At 39.9% G+C, this 23,189-nt stretch overlaps 1 protein-coding gene across 1 annotated transcript in view; it reads left to right on the top strand.

Annotated features, from left to right (window-relative positions):
• Positions 1 to 22,691, top strand: part of tgfbr3 (transforming growth factor, beta receptor III) — a 68,713-nt gene extending 46,022 nt beyond the window's left edge. Inside the window, exons 5-17 of the mRNA XM_085348855.1 lie at positions 59 to 242; positions 2,205 to 2,367; positions 2,799 to 2,946; positions 5,189 to 5,366; positions 5,494 to 5,747; positions 6,501 to 6,650; positions 8,267 to 8,365; positions 8,841 to 9,029; positions 10,274 to 10,561; positions 11,994 to 12,114; positions 15,442 to 15,489; positions 16,018 to 16,122; positions 20,122 to 22,691. Of these exons, the coding sequence (XP_085204981.1) occupies positions 59 to 242; positions 2,205 to 2,367; positions 2,799 to 2,946; positions 5,189 to 5,366; positions 5,494 to 5,747; positions 6,501 to 6,650; positions 8,267 to 8,365; positions 8,841 to 9,029; positions 10,274 to 10,561; positions 11,994 to 12,114; positions 15,442 to 15,489; positions 16,018 to 16,122; positions 20,122 to 20,240 (2,046 nt within the window). The 3' untranslated portion in view covers positions 20,241 to 22,691. The remainder of the gene's footprint in view (positions 1 to 58; positions 243 to 2,204; positions 2,368 to 2,798; positions 2,947 to 5,188; positions 5,367 to 5,493; positions 5,748 to 6,500; positions 6,651 to 8,266; positions 8,366 to 8,840; positions 9,030 to 10,273; positions 10,562 to 11,993; positions 12,115 to 15,441; positions 15,490 to 16,017; positions 16,123 to 20,121) is intronic.
• The last annotated feature ends 498 nt before the right edge of the window (positions 22,692 to 23,189 follow it).

Here is a 23,189-nt window from a genome sequence, read left to right as displayed (position 1 = left end):
GTTTTATCCCAACAGTTCCTTTGTTCCTTACACTCCTGCTTTTTTTCTTCTCCTCCAGGTATCTATGGGCTCACAGGTCAGGTTTAAGCCGGAAAACTTCTCCCTCTTCACCCGCATACAGCAAGAGACCTTTCCCCACGGCAATGAGCAACTCCTCAACTGGGCCCAGAAGAAGTACAGGGCAGTCACCTCTTTCTCTGAGCTCAAGATGACTCAAGACATCTACATCAAAGTCGGAGAAGGTGTGCACCAGATTCCCAACATTCCCAAACATAGCTCTGGGCCCCAAGGCACTCCTCCACCCCATTCCCCTTTAGCTTTCATAACTTTACTTAGCTTTTGTGTTTTAGCCCAGGCTAGAGGTTTACATGCACTACGCTAGAAAAAGATTTTCCTTCCCTCAAAAGACAGTCACCCTTTCACACTTTTTAACAGGCCGCCTGTGGTATTCCTAAGTTTTGCTTGCTTACAGCCTCAAGAGTTCTTGGAACCCAGAACAAAAATGGTTGTATTTCTGTAACATTGTAACATCTTTAAAAATGACTGGGTTCAGAATAAAGCCAATACATTAAAAAAACAAACATATATAGGCAAGTACTTTCTCTACAAGACAAAAAAATGATCCCATTTAAATTGGAAATGTCACGCTTTTATCATCCTTATTTCAAACTTAAAATCCTTGTATCAGAGCAAGCAAACAAAAAAAACCACACATAGACGTTTGTCAGCAACAACTCTGCAGTTATCGACAGTGCAAGGGTTTTTGTGTTTGACAAGAAATGAAAAATGTAGCTGTAAAACAAAAGTTATGGCAGCTGAACTACGAAGCCAAAATGATGAGTTTAGTACTTTGACTTACTGAATTTTGGGGCTTACAGACACTAAAGTAGTTGCTACTTTGCTGTTAATACACCAGAAGACTTTATAGTGAAGCCAAACAAACACACAGTACTGCTTTTCATTTTTTAACAAGGTGCAAGGTGTCATATTCTGTAGTTGGGGGAATAGGTGGTAGTTTTACCAGGAAAGAAAAAAGTTAGGAGGGAAAGATGAGGTTAGAAAGAATTAGACAAATTCTTTCTGGTTTTTTCAATAAGTTGAGGGAGGAGGGTTTCTCAAGTGAAGAGCACAGAAGGAGTCTCCAGGGTGGCTATGATTGATTTTCACACATGTTCAAGATGCAGAATTACAATTCTTTATTTTCTGCTCTCACATTGTGAACAGACAACACATCCGACTCTGCATTTCATCAGCTCTCAGACGAGATAACTTGTTTTTAATGAGAATCTATTACTACATGAATATAGAGCAAAGCTTGTGTCCAGAAAGAAATTAATGGCTCCACTAAGTAAGTTCTCTCTGTGTTTTGTTAGTTTCTGTGGAGAGCGGAGAGGTTGCTCAGCCTTCACGCTCTTGGCTGGTGTCATTAGGGGCTGTGGTTTGGCAAAACCTCAGAGTGCCATGATGTTTACTTCAAGTAAAGAGCTGTAGATTTCCACTCCTTCACATCTTCAGAAGTGTTTCATGAAGATGGAGAGATCCTCACTTTGCTTTCTAGCATGCCCACACTCAAGGTCTCTCCTCAGCTCTTTAAGTGCCACAAGAGTTCCGGAGAGGAAGGTGCCAGCCTTCAGTTTACACTCTGTCCAAAGTTCTGTTTGCCAAATAAGGAAGCATCTGTCTGTGTTTTCCTGTTGTGCTGAGAATGAGCACAACTTTTCATCTTAATGAATTTTTTGAACTGTTGTGAAATTGAAGGAAAAAACACAAGAAGTTTTGATGACTGAGCATGAATATTATTGTCCTGTTATTGCAAAAGAATTCTGGTAAAACATCTTGCTAAGATTTCCCACATAAAATCTAATTTCCCTGTTGATGGCAAGACAGATTATGCCAACCAGGGCAACCTCGTTGGGCGCACAACCCAGGGCCTTGTTAGTGCTGCGAATAGTAGCTGCAGGGTTACAAGAGCAACTCTGCTGTAGATGGGAACAGCTGGGTTAAAGCAAATGTTCAGTCTTCCGAAGGTTTCGTGAGCAGGACGTTGAATTCGTCACTAGAGCAGGGGTTGCTGTTCTGTTGTTGACATCAGGCTCTGACCTCTCTGTGGTAGAGAAGTACCAGAAGCTATATTTCTCCTTTGCAGGATCAAAATAGTTTCACAGCCCCTCTGAACAGTAACACAAACTTTTCTCCACTTTCAGATCCACTGTCTTCTGACACCTGCAAGATTGATTCCAAGTTCCTGTCTTTGAACTACCTGGGCAGCTACAAGGAGCCACAGACATCAAAAGGCTGCGTCCTCTCTGTGCCCCACAAAGACAAAGAAGTCCACATCATTGAGCTCCAAGCCCCAAACGCCAGCAGGTGAGCAGCCAAGGCTGCAGAGGCCAAGAATACATGTTGTCACGGTTTATTTTTGAGGTCAGGATGCTCTCAATAATCTCTGTGGAGTTTATTTTGGATGGGAACTAACATGAAGGCGGAGGGGGGTTATGTTCACTTAGTGGTTTTCTTTTGAGGAAGAGATTTCAAAACTTGGTCTAACGTTCCAGTTTGCCAGATAATGTCCTCACTCCCCAGTGGAGTGATTATTCTGTACACCCAAAAGACAGAAAATCTGGGAATGTGTTGTATCTTGCTGCGGTGTTATCTGTTATGTATTGCATACGTCTGCATTCTTTTTTCTGGGAATACCTCCAGCTTTTTAATTAGTTGGCCAGACAAAGGCACAGTAACATTACGTAGACCTGACCATCTATTATTATTTGTTCTTTCTCTCTCCTTTTTTCCTGCAGTGCTTTCCAGGTGGATGTCATAGTTGATCTGCGGCCACTGAAGGAAGGTACCTGGGTACATCGAGACGTTGTCTTGCTGCTCAAATGCGCTAAATCTGTGAACTGGGTCGTCAAAGTCCACAATGTGACGGGCAATGTGCATGTGGTGGTAAGTTGGCAGCATTACAAGAGACAAAGGCTTTCCATCAAATGATATCTTTTTTGCTCTCCAGGCATCACGGATGATTTTATATAGTTGATCACATATCACTGTAGGTGTCGCGGACAGAAATGTCAACACTTTACGCTGCTGGCCAAAGAAGTTGTCACAGCAAAAATGTGTGTTGAACTGGCGCCTGGTCCACGCTGGGGGACAGGGTGGGGATAACAGGTTAGGAGGAACTGTGAAATGTCATTGTGGCACCTCCAGGAATTGTCATCACTTTGAGAGAGCCAGAGGCTGGAGTGAAGAGGGCATCATATATTTTCAGAGCCAGGCGTGCTGCAGTATTGGGCCAGAGCTGCTTCCCATCAATCATAATGTGAAATACGCGGAGCGCTTTATTCAGGCTTTCGGGCTTCCTCACCACACACAAAAGACAAACAGAGGCTAATTACTACAATATATCAGTATACACCTTACTGAGAAATATGGGTTTGTGCATATCAACGGTGTGCTTGAGCATATAGTTTTGATATTAAATCTTCATTACTGCCACTCAAGTCTCAGGACCCTCGGGAACCATAAGAATATGACACCTATGCACACTTTAGAAGAATAGTTTAACTGTAGATCATGTCGATACACAACTGGCCGTGGTCCAACCACCACAATTGCTGCAAGGCTGGAATTTAGAGCTCCTCTTTTCCTGGAGTAAAAAAAACAATTCCAGTTGAACTGAAAGAGAATCACCAACACCTTTTTTTTATTTTGTATGCCACTTTCTTAAGTTTGCATTTTCTAGCATGTATATTTGTGTTCCCTGAGGTGTGTTTGTCTGCGTGTGTGGGAGAGGGCTTGCGTTTCCTCAGTGTCTAATGCTGATACTCGCTGCTGCAGCAGTGACACTGCACTTTTGCCAGGCATGCTATGTTTGTACAGCTGCCTGCTATACACTGAGTCGATCAGGTTTTTGGGTGTAATGCCAGGTCAAAAATCCATAACACTTAGTGGGGAGAACAATTGAGTGTCATGCATTGTGTATAAAACAACTTTACGGAGTTAAATTTTGTTCATCTATTGGATTATATTTCGCTAGCAGTTTAGTAGATGTACAAAACATAAAGAAAAACATCAATTTGGCTGTAAATGTAACAACTAAGGGATGCATTTTCACCGGAGGATCCATGCTCCGGCACGTTTGGCCCTCAAACACCACTTCGTTTGACTAGTGTGATAGCTGTGTACACACCCTGGATTGTTTAATGTGGTGGTCCCAGGTGCAGTTTATTTGAATCGCCTTCACAATGAGAGCAGCCTCTGGAAAATCTGAATTCCTTCCTTTATTTTGTTTTAGAGCTAATTAGCAAACAACTTAATGTTAATATGATTGGAAGATTACACCTTGTAAAGATCAGTGTGTTAAAGTTCTCATTTGTGCATATGTGAAACTGCTAACTTTAGCATGTAGCGGTGCATCACACAGCAACAGACATTGCTATGATCTTCTAGCATTGTTACGTCCCGCTGAACTGTTCAAATAGAACCTAACATCACTGTTGTTTTTATTCTTTTTAATTGATGTTTACAAGATTGTAACATACATGGTGAATGTGTGTCTAAATGGTTGACTTTGAGTGTAACACTAGCTTACTGTAAACCTGCACCGGTTACAACAGCTGACATCTCTCAACCATTTATCTTAAACATCCAAAAGGTCAGTCATTTTTTAGCTCCCCCACTGCTTACATTTTGACTTTCACTTGACAGCAGCGGTACACAGGATACGCTGCTTGTGCAACCAATGTGTGAGAGATCGTCAGCTACGCTAGTGATATGATGGCCAAAATAAAACTCAGGCCTCGATCTGTCAGAAAGCAGGTTCTCGTCAGTGTTGCTCAAGAGACTTGAATGTGTGGGAAATGGTTGTGAGAAAGAATGAGGCCTCCCTCACTGGGGGAGCAGCAGGGCAGGACGCAAATTTTTAGGAGCAAGCTAACATGTTGGTTTCTGAGCAATGATCGAGCTGCGACACGCCCATTACCTCACACTCATTCACATGATTCACACATGATTCATGCAGAATAAGTGCAGGACTGTACTTGAAGTTGAATATCTGTGATAAAACCTGAACAGTAAACCATATTTCTTTTTTTCTTTTTTTTTTTGTAAATCAGATTCTGTATTAGCTAACTTAAATTTCTCTTCTTGTTATTTTGAGAAAGCATCTAATGAGAGTTCTATTCCACAGGCCTCTGATACAGTGACTGTTGGCTCACAGGCACTAGTGTCCAAATCCCCCATGCAGCACTTGCCATCAGGGCCACAAGCCTTAATCCAGTGGGCAAGCGATCGTGGCCACAATCCAGTCACATCTTACACCAGCACTCCCGTGGCAAACCACTTCAATATCCGACTTCGAGAGCCAGGTAAGCTGAAGAAGAATCACATCCTCCATTCATGATGAAGCATAAAACTAGCGTGCAATTGTAAAAAGTTGTAGGTGTAGTTTCCTGGATGGAAAATCAGCCTCATAAGGTTACGTGTGACTTCTAGATGTCGTGGATTCTCTGGAGAGCAAATTACCTCCCGAACTCGCCATCCTGCGTGATTCTAGTCCTCTTCCTGTAGATGGAACGCCACTGCGACGATCCGGTCTGCCGTTTCCATTTCTTACAACTGGGGGCATGCCTCCGCTGGGACACCTGCCCTACGAGTCCAATGAGCCCGAAATCGTTTTGAATGTTGACCTTAGTGTGCAGTGCAAAAAAGAAAGGATGGTGGTCAGCATTGACAAACAAAGTCTTCAGGTGAGTAAACAACCGGACATTCTCTGATTCTGCCCGGAGCCCAACAGGCTACAAATAATGGTTATTTTAAATATCGATGTATTCTATGCTTCTGATCAATGAGAAAGGCATTTTGTTGATTTACTTTTGCGTCTCTTTTCACACGACACAGAGTCAGTGTGACAAAATGTGACAAGAAGAGCGGAAAACAACAAAATGGAGCTCATCCAAAAAGACTAGCAGCGTCTAGACCAATTAAAAGGCTGAATGAATGTCTTCTGCAGCGATTACAAAATACTAGCATAAACCTCCATGACGCTGTGTTGTTTATTTTCAAAAAGCACGCACTGTGTGCTGAGGTTGTTACCAAATAATGATGCTGTCTTGGTCTAATGGTTACATGTGGATAATTATGGAGACAGTTGAGCCCACCTATCTGTTGTGTGGGGATAGCAAGTTTCAGATCTACAAAAGTGAAATGAGAAAAAGTAAATCACTGAAGCAGGCAGGGCTGTTTCAAGCATTTGGCGTCTGAACATAGGGACAGCTCAATCAGCCCACATCACAGAATGGAAACTGGCATAGGCTGTAATTGGGAGCTGGAGCTAGACCACCTTGTGGGATTTGTTTATTCCTGAGAACTCAAGGTTTTGCACAAGTACTTGGACTTTTTTCTCCTTTTTTTTTCTTTTTACAATTCTGAAAAGTTAATAATGGAAAAATGTTTTGATCTCCATCCATGTTTGTCTTTTTATTTCTTTTTTCTTAACTTAGGCAAGCGGGTTTACAAATGCCAGCCTCACACTTCAAGACCCACAATGCAAAGCAACAGTCAATGCCACCCACTACACTCTGGAAACTCCTTTGACTGGCTGTCAGACCACCGCATTCACCATAGAGGATAGCACGATCTACTTCAATTCTGTGAGTATATTATGTGGTGTTACAGTATAGCTGAAATTACTTGAAAATGCCCTCTCTGTATATCAGACCTCTAGTTGCTACTATAAATACAAAGATATGATTTAATTTTAAATTGAAATAAACTACAAAACACTCTTCATTTTCTAAAAAATCCCTATAATTATCTTGCTTTATTTTAACTTGTCAACTTAATGAGAAGACAATGAGAACATTTTAACAGAAAGGCTTTCAGTCAGAAAACTTTCTTTTCTACTTGTTTAAACTTTAGAAAAGATACTAGTTTTTGTTGAAATACACCCTTTACACAGTTTTAACCACGTGCCAAAGTCAAACTTTGCTTGTCTAAACAATTCCTGAGTGACTAACATGCAAATAGATGTGTGTTAGCCTAGGTTTAACATATTAAGATGTTGGGCTTGTTAAAGCATTGATATCTATGGGCAGTACAGAGCTGTGACACTCTGAAGTCAGGGAAAGATTTACCCACTGTCAGAAAGCCTTTTTGTTTTATTTTAAGGTATTTTTAGCTTTCACTTGCAGTTTAAGTACATTCAGAGAATAAATGTATTTGATTAGTTTAGAAAAAGATCATCATTTGAGCTTAAATACTCAAACACACATACTCTTTCAAAGAAAATAAATCACATTTTAAAAAAGATCTGGCAGAAAGCGTTGAAGGCTAATTTGATTAGATTAGTTGTTAGGGTGTTGACCATGACCAGTGCTTAAATGTCAGCACTGCCATGGGAAATGCTCACTCAGAGGCTTGACACCTGTCATAAATAAATATTTTTTTAATAAAGATGTCCACTGATAGCCATGCTCTTTTTGTGTACAAATGGAAACTGGAAAAATATGGACAATATGTGCAGGGAAAATGATTACATTTCTGACTCATTTTTGTATGTAATTGTGATCACTTGCTTTTATGTGATTAAGACATCCCCAGTTATCTTCATTATTGTGGAATGCATTCATTCAGCATGTTTGTTCTAACAAGCAAGCATGAATCACTTCTACCCTGGCCTTTTAAAATCTTTTGTTCGGGGAAGTTTGGAAAAAACACTTTTTCTGTCCAGTGCAGATTAAAAACCCAGGCATAAGTCCAAGGTCATCTTTTGTGCTAGCATTTGGACGTGCAGACAACCTCTGACCTCCGGTCAAAGGAGATTAATTTTCATTGTCTGGGTTCCCACTCATCAAAGCTAATGTGTTTTGGCTGTTGTCCCCACATTGCTGTGATATGTTGATTTATTTCAGCAGTGGCACCAAAGGCAGGTCAGCAAACTTCAAAACAGCTCTGTTAGTGTCATTGAGACAGTCCTCTCTCTAAAGCAGCAGACTCATCTCAGGCCCTGACATGCCACTACTCCACTGAGAAATTAGAAATATGTCCTGTCTCACTGAGGCCACAGGACATTCCCAGATTTAAGCAAGAATGTTTTGCCGACCTCTCTTAACAATTCAAATCTCCGCCTGAATGAGGCAATACTAAAGGAGTAGAAAAGGGGGAAAAAAATTGGAAAAAACCTTGTGTAAACTTTCCGTCAATTGCTGATTGTTGTGCTCAGGTTTGTCAGCGTAGGCTTAGTAACAAACTTCTTTTTGATGTGCAGGTCACTGTAAGTCATGCTGAGACCAAAGATGGGAATAGCGACCAGAGAGGGCCCGAGAGAATGCTTCCCGTGAAAACGTTCGATTCATCTACCATATTGGTAAGACTCTGGAATCATTGTGGTCCTTTTTCTGTCAGATCTGCACTTCATTGCAAGGGGAAAGTTGACAAGTTGAGACTACTGATAAACTGTATCTCTATATGCGCAACTGCAGTAAATCATGCATAGTTGGAAGAAACACCAGTTTCCTACTGCCCCTTGGGCTGCTAGTAAAGACTCTTCTGGCTGCTGCAATCTCCCCATCTTTCCATGATGTCCGTTTAATGAACTTGACCTTCCATTTTCCATTTTGAAGTTTCTCCATCTTTTCTTTGTTAGCTTAGTTTCCTTTATCTCATCCAGTCCTCGTCTCCCACTTATTGTTCTTGTTTATACATATCTCTTTTGTTCCTGGTCCGTCTTAATGTGGTCAAACAGTGACACACAGTCATGTGGAGTGAGAGTGCTTAGCCGTGGAATGTAACGTCAGAGTCCTGCTGATATTTGTTTTGGCTTTGCCTTATTCTTCAAACAGTTCAACTGCACATACACAAGCAAAACTAAGAATCAGGAAACCTCAGCTCCCAGGATTGTACAGGAACCACCAAGGCAACCAGTCAACAACATGACGTTTAACATGGAGCTGTACGACTCGCTGCCTATCAACAACCCTGCACGCCAGAATTTCTTCACCGTTTCACAAAATCAGAAAGTGTTTGTGGAGGTATGTTTTGCATTTATAATACATTACCTCTCACGCCAGAATACATGTTTGGTGTAAATGAAAACTTTTGGCAGAAAACTGCAACCATCTGCCTCCATCTGAGGCTTTAGCTTTTCCAGATTTAATCTCTTCCTGAGCCCTTTGCTCAGTAAGAGCATTGTGACTGTTTCAAGCTAAAAAGCTAATAATTTCTTTCACTTCTTGCTTTTATTATATCACAGTTCTGCATGTCATCTGGCTAAAAATATCTGTTTCACTACAGTAGTTATGCTAGTCATATAAGAGATAGCAAAGACTGAAAAGTCCTTTGAAGAGGTGATGTAGGAGGACATCAGCATGAGATGCTTCACTCACAGCATGGACACAAAGCCAGTGTGCTGTAAATACAAAGTGCTCACAGAGTGTCTTTATCCTTCCCTCTTAAGTGCATTGCATTTATTTTAACTGAGAAATAAGTAAAACATGACTAAATATTTGTTTCTCACCTTTCAGGCAGTCGTTCTTGTTTTGTTTTGCATATCTTTACACTGGCAGCAATAAATACATCACAATATTTCTATTAGAAGACTTATTTAGTCTATTTTGGCTCAGCTTTGGGTTGCTGCTGACAGAATTATTTGGCACTTTAGTTGCCACCAGCTGCCTGCTAACTTTTGAACTTCTTTTTCTGTTGTGGTTAGTAAAAGGTAGGATTTGAATTTTATTTTTCCCGAACAGCTGCTGGTACAGCAAAAGTGAGCTGAAGCATAAAACCAAAACAACGCTCTAAAAGAAACCAGAAGCTCATTAGAGCTGAGGGTTCTCACCATGACTGTGCCCCTTTTGTCCTGCCCAGTGTTAACACGAAAATATTGATTGTTTCAGCTTTAAATTAGCATTTTAACATCTTGTAAATTATGTTTGTTTGTATTTGTGTTTATCGTTGTTCCCAATTTTAGGACTAGGCAATAAAACACAATAATAATTTGTATTTATTGTTTCTGCGATTGTCTTAAAGAAACACAAATACAAAATGACACCTTTTCATTTTGCATGTTTTGTCCAACAAGATTACTTTGCAGACTTTCTTCAGACAACAGCAGATTAGGTTTTCTTCCAGAAATGATTATATTATAAAGTAAAGCTCACATCAGATCAGAGCAGTATTGTGTTGTTGTTCAGTTTTGTCACTTCACTTCATGAAGACTCCTGTCACGACAACTGACAAATAAAATCTGTTTTTACTTGCCTCTCATCTGCTCCAGATCACATCAACTGCATCAGATCCAGAACTGGGGTTCACCATCATATCGTGCTTCATTTCTCATGACTCCAATCCCAGCGTGTCCTCAGAGTACACACTCATTGAGACAGTTTGTCCAACAGATGCCTCCGTCACATACTATCCTCAATTCCCTGTCCATCCTACAAAGATGGATAAGAAAACCTTCAGCTTCATCTTCAACTCAACTTTCAAAGTGTCCCTGCTTTTCCTGCATTGTGAGATGTCTCTGTGCTCAAAGTCATCTCAGAGGAATCTAAATTTACCACAGGTATGCAGAATAATCTTCCCCAAAGAGCCATTGCTGTGTTTTTTTTTAGTCTCCCAGAGTATCACCAGTGTTTGTTTGAGCAGCCGGGCCTGTAGGAGACAATCTTTACTCCGGCTGACCTGCAACATTCAGTGTCAGGTCTGCCCCCAAACCTAAGCGGGAACCATGCATCGATGCACAGTTTCCCAAGTGGCTGACCACTGAGCAAAATAATCATCTTTTTTTTTCTCCCTCTGTTATTTGTTCTGTCTGGTGCAAGTGCTTTCTTTTACTTTCTGTAAGTCTTACCTAAATGTTACCCCCACCCCCCCAAAAAATAAATATATATGTGTGTGTGTGTTCCTGTCTAGCTATCTTTGTGAGGACCGAAATCTGCATTCTACTATACTTGTGAGAACCAACAGTCACTTGTGAGGACACACTCACCGGTCCTCACAGGTTTGAAGGCTCAAAATGCGGTTTTAGTGTCAGGGTTACAATTAGGTTATGGTTAGGTATGAAAAAGAGTTTGATTTAGTTCTCTTTTGTTAAAGCTTTAGTGCACGGTCCTAGGGGCCGCTGGATCATCCATACTCTCCTTTAAAGCTCCTGATAAACTTTTCTGCTCCTCTTCTCCTTCCCTCGACGGTCCTCTTTGGCGTATACTGTACTTGTCCCATCTGACTGACTGGTCCTTCGATTAAATTATTGTGTAAGAATTCACCTTTTGAGCTAATGGGAAGTGTGGTATATATATAAAAAAATCCTAAAAATAAACTAAAAACATTATATTAAAACCAGAAAGGCAGACAGATTCCTCCAAAGAATTGTGGAGGGGATTTAGCCTCCACAAAACACTGAGTCTTATTGTGCTTTATTTTGTGCTCTTAAAATTAATTGTGAGGTTAATTGTTAGTCTTCAACATTCCCACATAATTTTTTGTTAGTTTTTATAAATCACACATTTATTTGCAATCTCAGTGCAAGAGGAAACTGTCTAATCCATCTGATATGAATATAATATTTTTTATATAATTATTTAATATTTTAGATATAAAAATAATTATAAGCTTATTTCTACCACTAATAGAGTCATGTTTTTTTTTTGGTTTTTTTTGTTTTTGTAAGGGTTAGGGTTAGGCAATCATTTTTAATGGTTAGGGTAAGGGGCTAGGGAAACCATTATGTCAATGAAAGTCCTCACTAAGATAGCTGAACGGGGTTGTGTGTGTGTGTGTGTGTGTGTGTGTGGGGTATCCTGAGGCTGGCTTGTGATTGTGGTGCTAACATATTACAGTTGCCATCAGCTGTAGTGGGTGAAGATGGCAAGCTTTTCCTTACTTTGAATTCCAAATTAGTACTTTTGAGCAGATATGAGTGAATGCACTTTTGAGTTTGAGAAATATGAATGTCAAGTTATTAATTAGGTTTTTTTTTTTAATTTTCTGCACAGTGTTTGCCACCCATTGAAAACTGTGATTCTCTCTCTGTGGACAATATCATGGCGATGATGATGAACAAAAAGGTCTCGACTCAACCGCTGGTTGTGGTGGATGACTTGAGCCACATACCAGGTCAGTAAAAGCAAAAGCAAACATAATTTACATCTGTTTACACCAGGAGTTCAGTTGTGCTTGGAACTGTGACACCCACAAATACGAGTATGCACAGTGAAAGAAGCAATTCTGAAGGCAGAGGAACCGCATAAAGTCGATACTTGGAGATCAGACCAAACGACGGGATCACGGTCCAACATCTGGTCCTTATTAACTGTGTTGTGTGTATATGATTGTGTATACAGGTGCTTAGGCATACACATATGGTGTGTCTCCGTTTACATTGACATCTGTACACAAGAGTGTGTTTTTGGGTGTGTGTGTTCAAACTAGCATATGGCTGATAAAGGGGAGTGTGCTAACGCTGAGGCCCAGTTCTGCTGTGGACCAGACCATGCTGAGGGAGACATGGAAAAGAACAGTCATACGTTACTAAGATCCAGTTGTTTTCACTTAGGCCCTTCACTGTGGCCTCAGCTTTCCACTAGTGAGGGGGAAAATGAGGAGCGGTGGTCCACTTGTTGGCTTTGAGCGCCCAATCAGAGCCTAAAGGTCCCTCGATGTTTAGTCACTTGTTGGTTCACACTCTTTATCGTAGCACCTCAGGGGGTGTAAGTACATTTAGAAGGCAGGATGGAGACCTGAGGTAATGCCTTCACATGATATTTATTATGACCTAAACCTAAATGGACTGATATAATCAGTGCCTTTTCTCTAGCGGACTGCCAGCATTTTTCATATTAGCATCCCCCTCTGAGCAATGACATCAACATGAGACCTGGGGTCAGTTTGAGTCATGTTTGTTGGCTTGTGATTTGATGTAAATTAGATCATTTTAATTGGTGTAAGCTACAGCCCAACCGCTATTTCACAATGGTAGAAAATAGACTGATTACTCCTTTACCTAACGAAACTTGGTTTTGGTATTGGCTTGGTCAATCTCTGTGCTACAGTATATGTGTGCTATTCAGAATAGTGTTCCATTGTGGATTTGAACCCTGTATTTTGTTCGGATGTTAATATCAGTTGTGATGAGCTCTTCATAGACCAAACAATTTATTGATTGATTGATTTCTCCCAGTTGCAGTGTATGCACTGATGGTATTTTTCAGATCCTGGTCTTACTCTTAAACATCAGTAATTTTACTAGCTTTAAAGTTCCTACTTGTCTGAGCTCTAGTGTGAGTCAGAGTTGTGCAGGATAATTCTAACCAGAAGTTTGTGGCTTTATTACATTTTAATTGGACATCAGCCTCCAATGCTGGGCAATGATACTAAATGGATGGAGTCACTTTTTAGCACAGACATGCCAGTGTTGATGCTGAGGATATTGGTGAACAGAGACGGTGAAATTTGAAGTAATGGCTGAGTGTCTAAGCCAAGCTAGTCCAAAGTGGTACAGGCAGGGTGCACTGCCTGCATCACTATGCCAGTGCAGCGGGTTTATTTTCCATGGAGTAAGTAAACACACTTATGCCATAAACACACTGGAAAAAAAACCCCTCGAATTCAAAGAACACAAAGGCATCGCTTATGCTAGGATGGCAAACAAAATAAGCAGCCTTTTCAAGGGCCACGGTTCTGCACTGGACAACATCCCAAAAAGCTGAGTTCAATCTACAAATCAAAGGGAGCCACTTGTGGCCAACTTGGTGCATGGAAAAACATAACAGCCTCAAAGCTCTACCATCAAAATTAGATTTACTGCTTCACAACGTCAATAAATTTGATCCCTTTTTTATGGGTTCAGGAACGTTTAGAAAAACTTGAAAGGTATAATCTATCTGAGAGGCTGGCAGTGTTGGTTATATCATCACATCAGTACATGTAGTATTAATTTAGTTTAAAGTCTGCAAAGTGTAAAGGCAGAGGATAATTTTTTATATCACATTGGACTGAACAGGTTGAACTGCAGTGTTTGATATATGAACGCGTTCATCCTTTAGATAACTTTGTCTTTCTAAGTAACTGATTTCTCATAAAATATCTCATTTATTATTTTAAAACCAACTGAATGAGGCTCTCCATATGGTTTGCTGTATTCACTGGCCAGATGTCAAGAAGCTCACTTTATCATTAAAAATATCATAAAACGTATTTATTTTAGTTCTGAAAAAGAAAGGATGAACATGAGTTAGGATTCATGCCTCAGCAGAGTATGAACAAAAGAAGAGAGTAAATCTTTGACATATGCTTGCAGATTGTACACCGCACTTTAGGCAGAGCTAGTAACCTTGTGGACCTGAGCTGGGTTAAATAACATGTTTTGAGCTACGGAGTTCAACCTTTGCATGGTTTATAAGTTTGAAACTCTTCTGTGTTGAGAGTCTTGGAGCAACAGCTCTATGACGAAAGGCCAAAGTTGAACAAAAACAAGTCATTACGCAGGAGTGCTTCTTTCCACATCAGGCAAATTTACATAAATAAATGATGTTCGTAGAGATATCAGGGCTGTTTCAAGTTTGGCAACAACATAAAGCTAGCATAAATCAAAAGTTCAACTTTGAAGCAGATGTCTGGTTCTGTTAAAAGTAGAAAACAACATTCAAGACCAGTCAGATGTCCTGCAGAGAACTGTACCCTATAGACATCAAGGCAGTATTTGAAAGCACCGAGCTTTCAGCTTTGCACATGATCTCTGAGTCGAGTTAACACGAGAGCATTAAACACTCCTGTGCTTTGCTGGGTTCAGTCTGTATATTCCTCCTTTATCTTCTGCTTATGAGGCTGCATGTGTTCATGGCCTCGACATTTTTAGCATAACAAGTCACCCGGGACAGATAGCTCCAGACCGAAGGGGAGTAGGGTGGCACAGAGGACGTCCTCTGGCCATCGTCCCCTCTGAAATTAAAGTCTTCTCTGATGACCTGTCATCATCCATTACCCGAGATGAAAACTTAAAGGTGTCCTGTCCGAGAATAGCAGCCATTGTGCCCCAGGCTTGGACGTATACCAGGTTTGCCTCTTGAGTTCGCCCGTACACAAGCGCCTTTGTATTGTTTGTTAAGACGTTATTATAGCTAATTTCACTTTTGAAAGCCTTCCAGATGGCTTGAAATAAATGGGTGAGCATGATTGGTTGGAGTTAAAAGGTTCATCCGTTAGGACACTGCCGGCTTACAGAATAGCTGCTTTTTCAGCGTTTTCCTGGTTCAGATTTCTGGATCACATTCCACAGAGAATTGCTTATCAACACACTGCAGTATCAGCAATCTGCTGCTCCTGACAGGCTGACTCAGAGCTTGCATTGTGCTATTTTAATGTACCATAATTCATACTGTATACTGTGCATCTGTACACGCAATAGTCAACATATATTTAAACTATTATATGTTGTTTTTGCAGATCCTACATCAGAATTATCAGAAGAGCCACGTAAGCCCTCTCCTGATGGTAAGTATTATATGATTGCATTTTATTTTGCGTATGTCCGTGTGTATATAAGTGGATTATATGGATCCCAAAAATGAATAAACTGCATAAGATAAACCAGTAAATAATGAAGCTATATAAGGAATCATCAGCTTAGGTCACTTATTATTTCATATTGGTCCTTACCATAACAGTTGTGATGCTTGCTGGACTTTTTTCTTTCAAACTGAAGAAGGTAACTAGAATTTACCAGTAACTATGGATCTGTAGTTTGCTGATAACACAGCTAACTAGGCCAGGCAATAGTTGTTGTTTTTTTTGTTTGTTTTTTGTAAATCATGCATAGCTACTCTATTAGAGTCCAAGAATATAGGCAATAGATGCTAGGGCAGTGTGACTGGGTAAAAGGTGAACTTAGTTACGATTTCAGTTCCTAATATTTGTTTTCTTGTTTTACACATTTTAGGTCATTTATATTTGTACTGTATTTGTATGTATAATACACTTGTTTAACATTAAAACCATGTTCTGTGTTGGTTTGTTGTTCAGTAGTGTATGTACTGGACACTCCTGTGGTGGTGGGCATCGCCTTTGCAGCCTTTGTCATCGGGGCTCTCTTGACCGCAGCTCTGTGGTTCATCTACGCGCACACAGGTAGGTTCTTTACCTGCCTCTCCGTGGCCCCAACTCACTTCTCCACATTAATGAAAAGATAAGATGCAAAGGAATGCCTGAGGGTCTCTGTGCCAGAAATGTGCCGCTGTGATTGCCAAACATCCTGCTGCTGACAGAGGCCTGCTCACAATAACGTATTGACTCCTCTACTGTAAATATATCCTGTTGGTCAGCAGCAAGAGCTCTTCTCTTTCCTGCCTTTGAATGTTTTGGGGGCCATGGGGTGGTCTTTCTCAGTACATTCCCAGTACAATGGCTGGAGACGAGTTGGAAATTCCCCTTGTAGGGTTTAGTGGGCGCTCACAGGAAAAGACACACAATCTGTCCATTAGATGCCAAGACCTTCCCCTTCGTCCCCAGCCCGCTGACCCTAACTGACCTATGAGAGGAAGTGAGTTCCCAGCAGCCCACTGAGTTCACCGTTGCATAGAGCTGCCCTGTTCTTCTCTGCCTTAGTTTTTAACTGACTATCTGTGAGCTGAGTGCGTTTTGCAGAAGGACTTAGGCTGTTTCACTTTAGCATTCGGTATGTAAAGTGAACGTTTTTTTAAGAGCTCACAGTTTGGCAGTGTAAATCAGTCTCCCAGGTAGTTACAACAATACAGGCACGTGTCGGGTTACAGTGCTGCAAACTGTTCCAGTCATGCTCTGTCACATTAATGAGAGTTTAGCTCTTTCTGAATATCTTTTAGACGTAAAGATCAGCTGTCAGAGTTTAGTGCCTTTATCTTTGTCACAATATTGGTATTGGCTTCTCTTCAGAAAACCACTTCACTTGTGCTTCATGGATTTTCTAGTGGGTGACCAAGAAAGAAAGACAAATCTTTACATTTGGCTGGCAGTACATATCAAAGGTGAACACGCATGAAAAACAGGGGTGGAGATAGCAGTTAGGAGGAAACATGCATGGCGATGACTTTAAGGCACAAGTTCCTTCCATTATTAAAATACACTTTTAGATGGGTGTGTTAAGCAGGATTAGTTGAAATGACCTTATATGGCAACACTTTCTGTCCCATGTAAACCCAAGAAAGTATATCCTCCAAAGCAACCACTCAAAATACCACTTGAGAGCATATTTTAAACCAATGATGAAACAAGAAAACTAAACTGAGTCTATCCCCTCAGGGTCTGAGGACCTCTCAGAAAACAGTTAGATATAGTCCTTGGAATTATATTTTGGGTTTTTCTATCTATTACGATTTATTTCCCTACAAGGCAGTCAGCAACGTAAATGCTTTAACATCAACCTCACATTATAACCTTTGACAGTTTTCTCATTGTCTTGGCACATATATTGTAGTTGGCTTGTAGGTTGCTGGAGATTGCTGGAGCTGTTGTCACCTTGTGCAAGAATTTTGTTTTCATCCACAAAATGAAACCAACTGTTAAAACAGCCAGACACAAGGAGAAACTTCACACATTATCTGCTCTGAAATTCAGTGAGACACCGATGAGCCAAAATGTTAGGACCTCTCCTACCTAAGCAGGTCCAGTCACTTGGAGGCCTAGGATGCTGCAGGACTTTTAAATGTGTCCCGTGTAATCTGATACCCACAGCAAAACTTGCAGGTTGAAAGTTGGACCCATTCGGATCAAATTTGTTCCAGTACATCCCACACACTGTCACCAGGTCATTGTTTGTCCTTCCTCTGACCGTGAGAACACACAACAAGCCTTGCTATTTCAGAAATGCTTAAACAAGCTCATCTGGCCATATTAAATTGTCCCACTATCACTCATATCTTAAATACGTTACTAAGATAATCCGAAAACTCACTGTTTTATCTAACCTAAACCTAGACGGCCACACCAACTTTTCTAAGCTCAATCAGAGCATGACAATGGCATTCTGTTGAGTCACCACTGACACACTTTTTTCACGATTACATGATTTTTGTTGAGGCTGACTTTTGTATAAATTAGTATCAAATGAGCTCAACTCCATGATAAATACTTTATACGCCCCTTAAAATGAATTAAAATACTTTTTACTTATCACAATGTGAATGTGTCTTATACTTACTACATTCAAGACCGACGCTAATGCCATGGGCCCCTGCTTTACTTTCTGTTTAGTCCTAATTCCCAAATGTCGTCATGCTTAAAAGCTGGACAGATATGGTGAGTAAGAGACGGTTAAACATAACCATATTATCTTTGTCACATTAGGATTTAGCTCAAAGTTGTGCTGTAAATATATAAAATTTTGCAGAGCTTTGTGTTGTTTTTAGATTTCACTTTAGAGTCCAAATTTCTGCAATATTACTCCACAAGCCTTTATAAAATTATAATGGCAACGTGGTCTTATAGCCAGAGCTATGTCGTTATTTTTAATGTAGAGTTTGTATGTTCTCCCAGTCCTACGACTGGGTTTTATGTGGAAGCTCTGGTTTCTCCTGCCCTTGAAAAGCATGCTTGGCTGATTCTGGCTGTCATGGTCTGGGAAAATTCTACCAAAAGAAATTCTGAATATTAACCAGCCCAAAGATCACCTCACAGAGATCACCACAGGGATTCTGCTGTAGAAGGAGTAGGGTAGAACAAGCCTGACTGCGTCATGAAGCCGGGTTCGTTGCTAACTTTGTGTTAGCGTGCTTTCTGTGCAGGTGCATGCAAAGAGCGGATGTTGGGTGGAGAGGTTTCTGTCCTGGATGCTGTTACTGTATCCTTAGCCACTACAAAGACATTGTATGTTTGAATTTTTGTATCCAAGAGATACTGGGGTCAGTGTTTTCCCAAACTGAAATCTAAGGCAAATTGTCCCTAAGTAGACATCTGTTACAACAACTTTCATAGAGAGTTTTCATTCACTTTATGTTTCGGTCAGATAAAAGCAGCCTTTATCTTTCCTATCTAGAAAGATAATATCAGACTTGGGAATTTAAATTTCCTCTGACAGATGAGGTGAATCCAAGTGCCTTTGTTTTGCAGCACTCTTGGTCCTGTGAGGGAAAGACTGCTGGCAGCCCTGTTCTGGTAAACATTAGGAGAAATGTGGGGCCCGAAAGAGGGAAAGGGATGCCTGTGGATACATATGCCTGTCATATATGCAAGCATATGTATAAAACACACACGACCTCTAGTACAAACTAAACTATCGATAGAACAATCTCTCTCCAAGAGAAAATGTGTTATCTTCATTTCAGATAAGCTATAAAGCAAGCGAGGGACACACTGCAGTAATAATTGTGCCAAATACTCAAATTAAACACAGACTTGGCTTTATTTCAGAAGCTGTTCATTGTCTGTCAGAGACGGTTTTTGGAAACAAACTCAAGCACTTCTATTTTCCCTTCATTTTAGCCATTGGATCCCAAGAGTTTACGAAATGAAACGCTTATTTAGACATAGAACAATAAACCAGTCATTGGTTTGAGCTCCGGTCACAGGGCCCGTGTTGTGTTTGTTCGCCTTTATCTGCTAAAGCAAGGCTAATTGGTTCCAGACAGAAATGAACTCTGTGAACGTAGAAACATCTTCTTCTCTTTGTTTAAAATATCATCTGTCAGATAGGATGCGACCATTTGTTTCTGGTCGTTTTGAGGTGGCATCTTTAGAGGATTCGTTTTTAAAAACAGAATCTGTGGCAGATTATGGTTGAAAATGGTCAAAAATGAGGGCAGATGAAGTCCCGAGTTCTTTATACGTAAAAGTACACATTTTTTCTTAGGGATAAAAGTACATTAATCTAAATAGGAATGCTCAGATTTTATACGGGCTTCAGTGAAAGCTTTATGTCAAGTGGCAGTTATAGTAAACAGTAGGAGCTTTATGCAGCCCATTTATTCTGTGTGCAGAAGAACAATGGAGGCTCGACAGTCTTAGAGGAGTTCAATTTGTAGCTTTAACCAAATCACTTTGTAATGTTCTTGCCTAGGGTTGGCTTTTTTGTAAATTATACTCATTTTTCCTCTCTCCCTCTGGTCCAATCCCCTTTCTCCCGCGGCCACACTCCCTCTTCTGCTCTACATCTAGGTGAGACAGCTGGCACACAGCCGGTCCAGAAGTCCCAGCCTGCCTCGGAGAACAGCAGTACAGGCCACAGTATCGGCAGCATGCAAAGCACGCCGTGTTCCAGCAGCAGCACCGCGTAGCCCAGCAGGATGCACTGCCAGGAAGTTCTGACGGTTCACAGGGACCGGTTTGTTATCTCCTTCCATGAAAGGAATTATTTTTGGGGACGTGACAGGACAGAAAAAAAAGCATGATTACAAAAAAAAGAAAAAATAACACCTTAAGTCCTTGTGCTAAATTGGTGCCACTTTAAGTGTGTGCAGACAAATGAACTGTCTTGGTTATGTTGATGTGTGTTAGTTCTGAGACACAGCTTGGCAGCCTCATCCGAGAAACAGATGCAAGTTTATTCCAGACATTTCTTTCGAATCCAAATGCTGCTTTTTTCTGACCACAACACAGCCTTTTGTTTTGACCTTAAATGGTTTGATTGGGGCTGGTTGTGCTAAGCAGGTGTGCTCAGAGAGCAAGCCAACACAATAAGGCTGGAGTGACGTCAGTATTAGTAAGTGAGATGTTGATGGCTGGGCCGGAGCACGTTGTTTTATGACAGTGGAACCTAGAAAGTTGCAAGGAAGCAAATAAACCACTATTTTCATGCGGACAAGTGTGCAGTATGAACAAGTCATCATCTTGACACAGAGATTATGGCTTTAAAAAGGTAGTCTGGGTATGAATGTATTCAAAAGGGTAAATGCCAAAAAAATGTGAATGAAAAATGTGAAAGACATGCTGAGAAAATTCCACGTTTTCGAATTGTTTGTACTTTTTAATGGATTCAGCCACACAGGTCGGTAAAGTATATTGATCTAATAGTATGCTTTAGTAACTCTTGGTATAGGCAAAGATTTGAGTTTTAGTTTCACTCAACTTCACAGGGGCATTATGGGTTCCCTTTTACTAGCTGTTGTTAATGGAAGACTTCAGCATTAAGAGAAATATTTGCTTATTCTTATTTGAGATGATTGACACTTCTTTTGTCTGTGTGTGAATTATAGAGCTCTGTTCAGTTGATGAGTGGCCTAGCTTAGCATACCTGGTGGAAATGAGTAGTTCAGGGGAGTGGTAGTCATTTCTAGGAAGACTAGTTCCGGGTAATAGGCCTAAAACACTCAGTATGTTTAAGTCATGGTGAATATAAAATACAAAATATTAGGAATCAATATTTATTTGTGACAGCAAGACTATAATTATGACATGAATAATAAATAAATTATACAGTGGGCAGGCATTGTTTTGGAACTTATTGCAGGGAGTGATTGACTCTGTTATGTGTGAGACCTTTTTAATGCTAAAGTTACAAAAATGGCCATAAATTGATTTATGTGATTTAATTTTTATATCTCTTTTATGAAATATTATTGAACATTTTACATTTTATGTAAAAAAAAAAATGTTGCCCAGGCTCAGTTATAGGACTGAACTATCCCTTAGGTTTGTGGATTAGTGAGCATTAAATACTCTGTCCAAAAGTTTGGAAATAGGCCCACCAAACTAAAGCTTTGGACACCGTGATGCTAGCAGCTAGGCTATTCCTTATGCTAAACCTAGCTTATCACCAACTTTTGTGTAAAGCAAAGATTTTTTAAAAATACATGCTACTTTAGATCTTGTCTTTTTATAAAAAAAAAATATCAGAAAAGTTAAAATGAAAATTTGGGACATTTTTAAGCGTGGCCTTTTTGTGCTGCATATTACTGATTCTTTCTGCCGGAAGTTTGTATGCTAAGCTACGCTAGTCCGCCACTGCTTTCAGCACTATATTCAATACTGATGCAACTCATGTTAAGCAAGTGAATAAGGGTATTTCTCGAAGCGCTGACTTGCTCGTTCAAGGCCTGTATATTTTTGTATAATACTGTAATTACTCGTGTGTGCAAAGTAGTTTTTTTTTTCTTTCTTCTTTGGAGTTTCGCTGGATCATCAGCGTGAGCTTCATTAATCAGATTTTATAATAACAGAAACTACGTTAACAGTTTTGACAGTCGTGGTTTTATATGGTAATCATGGTTTGGATCCCACAGTTTTAATTATTAGATAATCAATTGCCCGTCAGACCAACAACCCCAAAACCAAAGTTATAAAGTGAAAGCAGAACATTTTTACATTTGAAAGGCTGCAAAATAAAGATTTGGTTTGTTCTCATGATAACACGAGGACTAACTTTGTCAGTTGGCTGATGAATCATTGAACTCCTTATGAGAGAGTTTTTTGTTGTCATTTTTAAGAGATCAAACATAAAGCGTTTGGTTTTCCTTTTCCCAGATGTTTTTCTATGAATCTCGGCACTGACTGTGTGTTGAACAAGCTGCAGCTGAAGCTGACTTTTACCAACATATAGTTTCCTGCCTTCTTCAAACTGCAGCACCACGATTACTCCACCGTTGATGAATGATTGCTGTATGTGTGTGGAGGACAAACTGGGCCCTTTCCCTGCTATCATTTAACTCTGTAAGCAGTAACCAGAATGTGTATCATCTTAAAGCTTTTCATTTTTTTCTCTCCTCATGTAAACATGTATAAAGCTTTCTACAGAGAGTATAAATATATATATATATATATATATATATATATATATATATATATATATATATATTTGTGTATAAAATTATATTTTGGAATATATTAACTAAAAGAAATTTATTGTTTTCTATGTGTGTACGTACTGTGAATTGTGGATTTGCTCATACATAACACACATTTGCGGGAGGATTTATTTACACTATTTGTTTAAACGTTATACCATTCTTTAGGACACTTTAATGAAAATGAAATAGTAGTATTTATAGTCAGAAAGGGACTAATATTTTTGAAAAAAAAAAGTAAAAAATATGTCATGATTATTTTCTTAATTCTTTCTGTTATTTGATGGGATGATGTGTCTTATTGACTTCATAAAGAATACAATAGAAAGAGATTGTTATTATTATCATATGTAAACAAATCTGGAATACAAATCTTTTGTTTAAGCATGATATTATTTTGTCAGATAGTGTATGGGTTCAATTTTCCATGTGCCGCTTCTCGCT

Source organism: Diplotaxodon limnothrissa, linkage group LG23 (genome assembly GCF_057381915.1).
Source record: "Diplotaxodon limnothrissa isolate DT_005_m linkage group LG23, D_limnothrissa_male_GT1.1, whole genome shotgun sequence".
Lineage (NCBI taxonomy): Eukaryota > Metazoa > Chordata > Actinopteri > Cichliformes > Cichlidae > Diplotaxodon > Diplotaxodon limnothrissa.
Note: the sequence above shows the minus strand (reverse complement) of the source record. Positions and strands in the feature narration are given on the sequence as shown.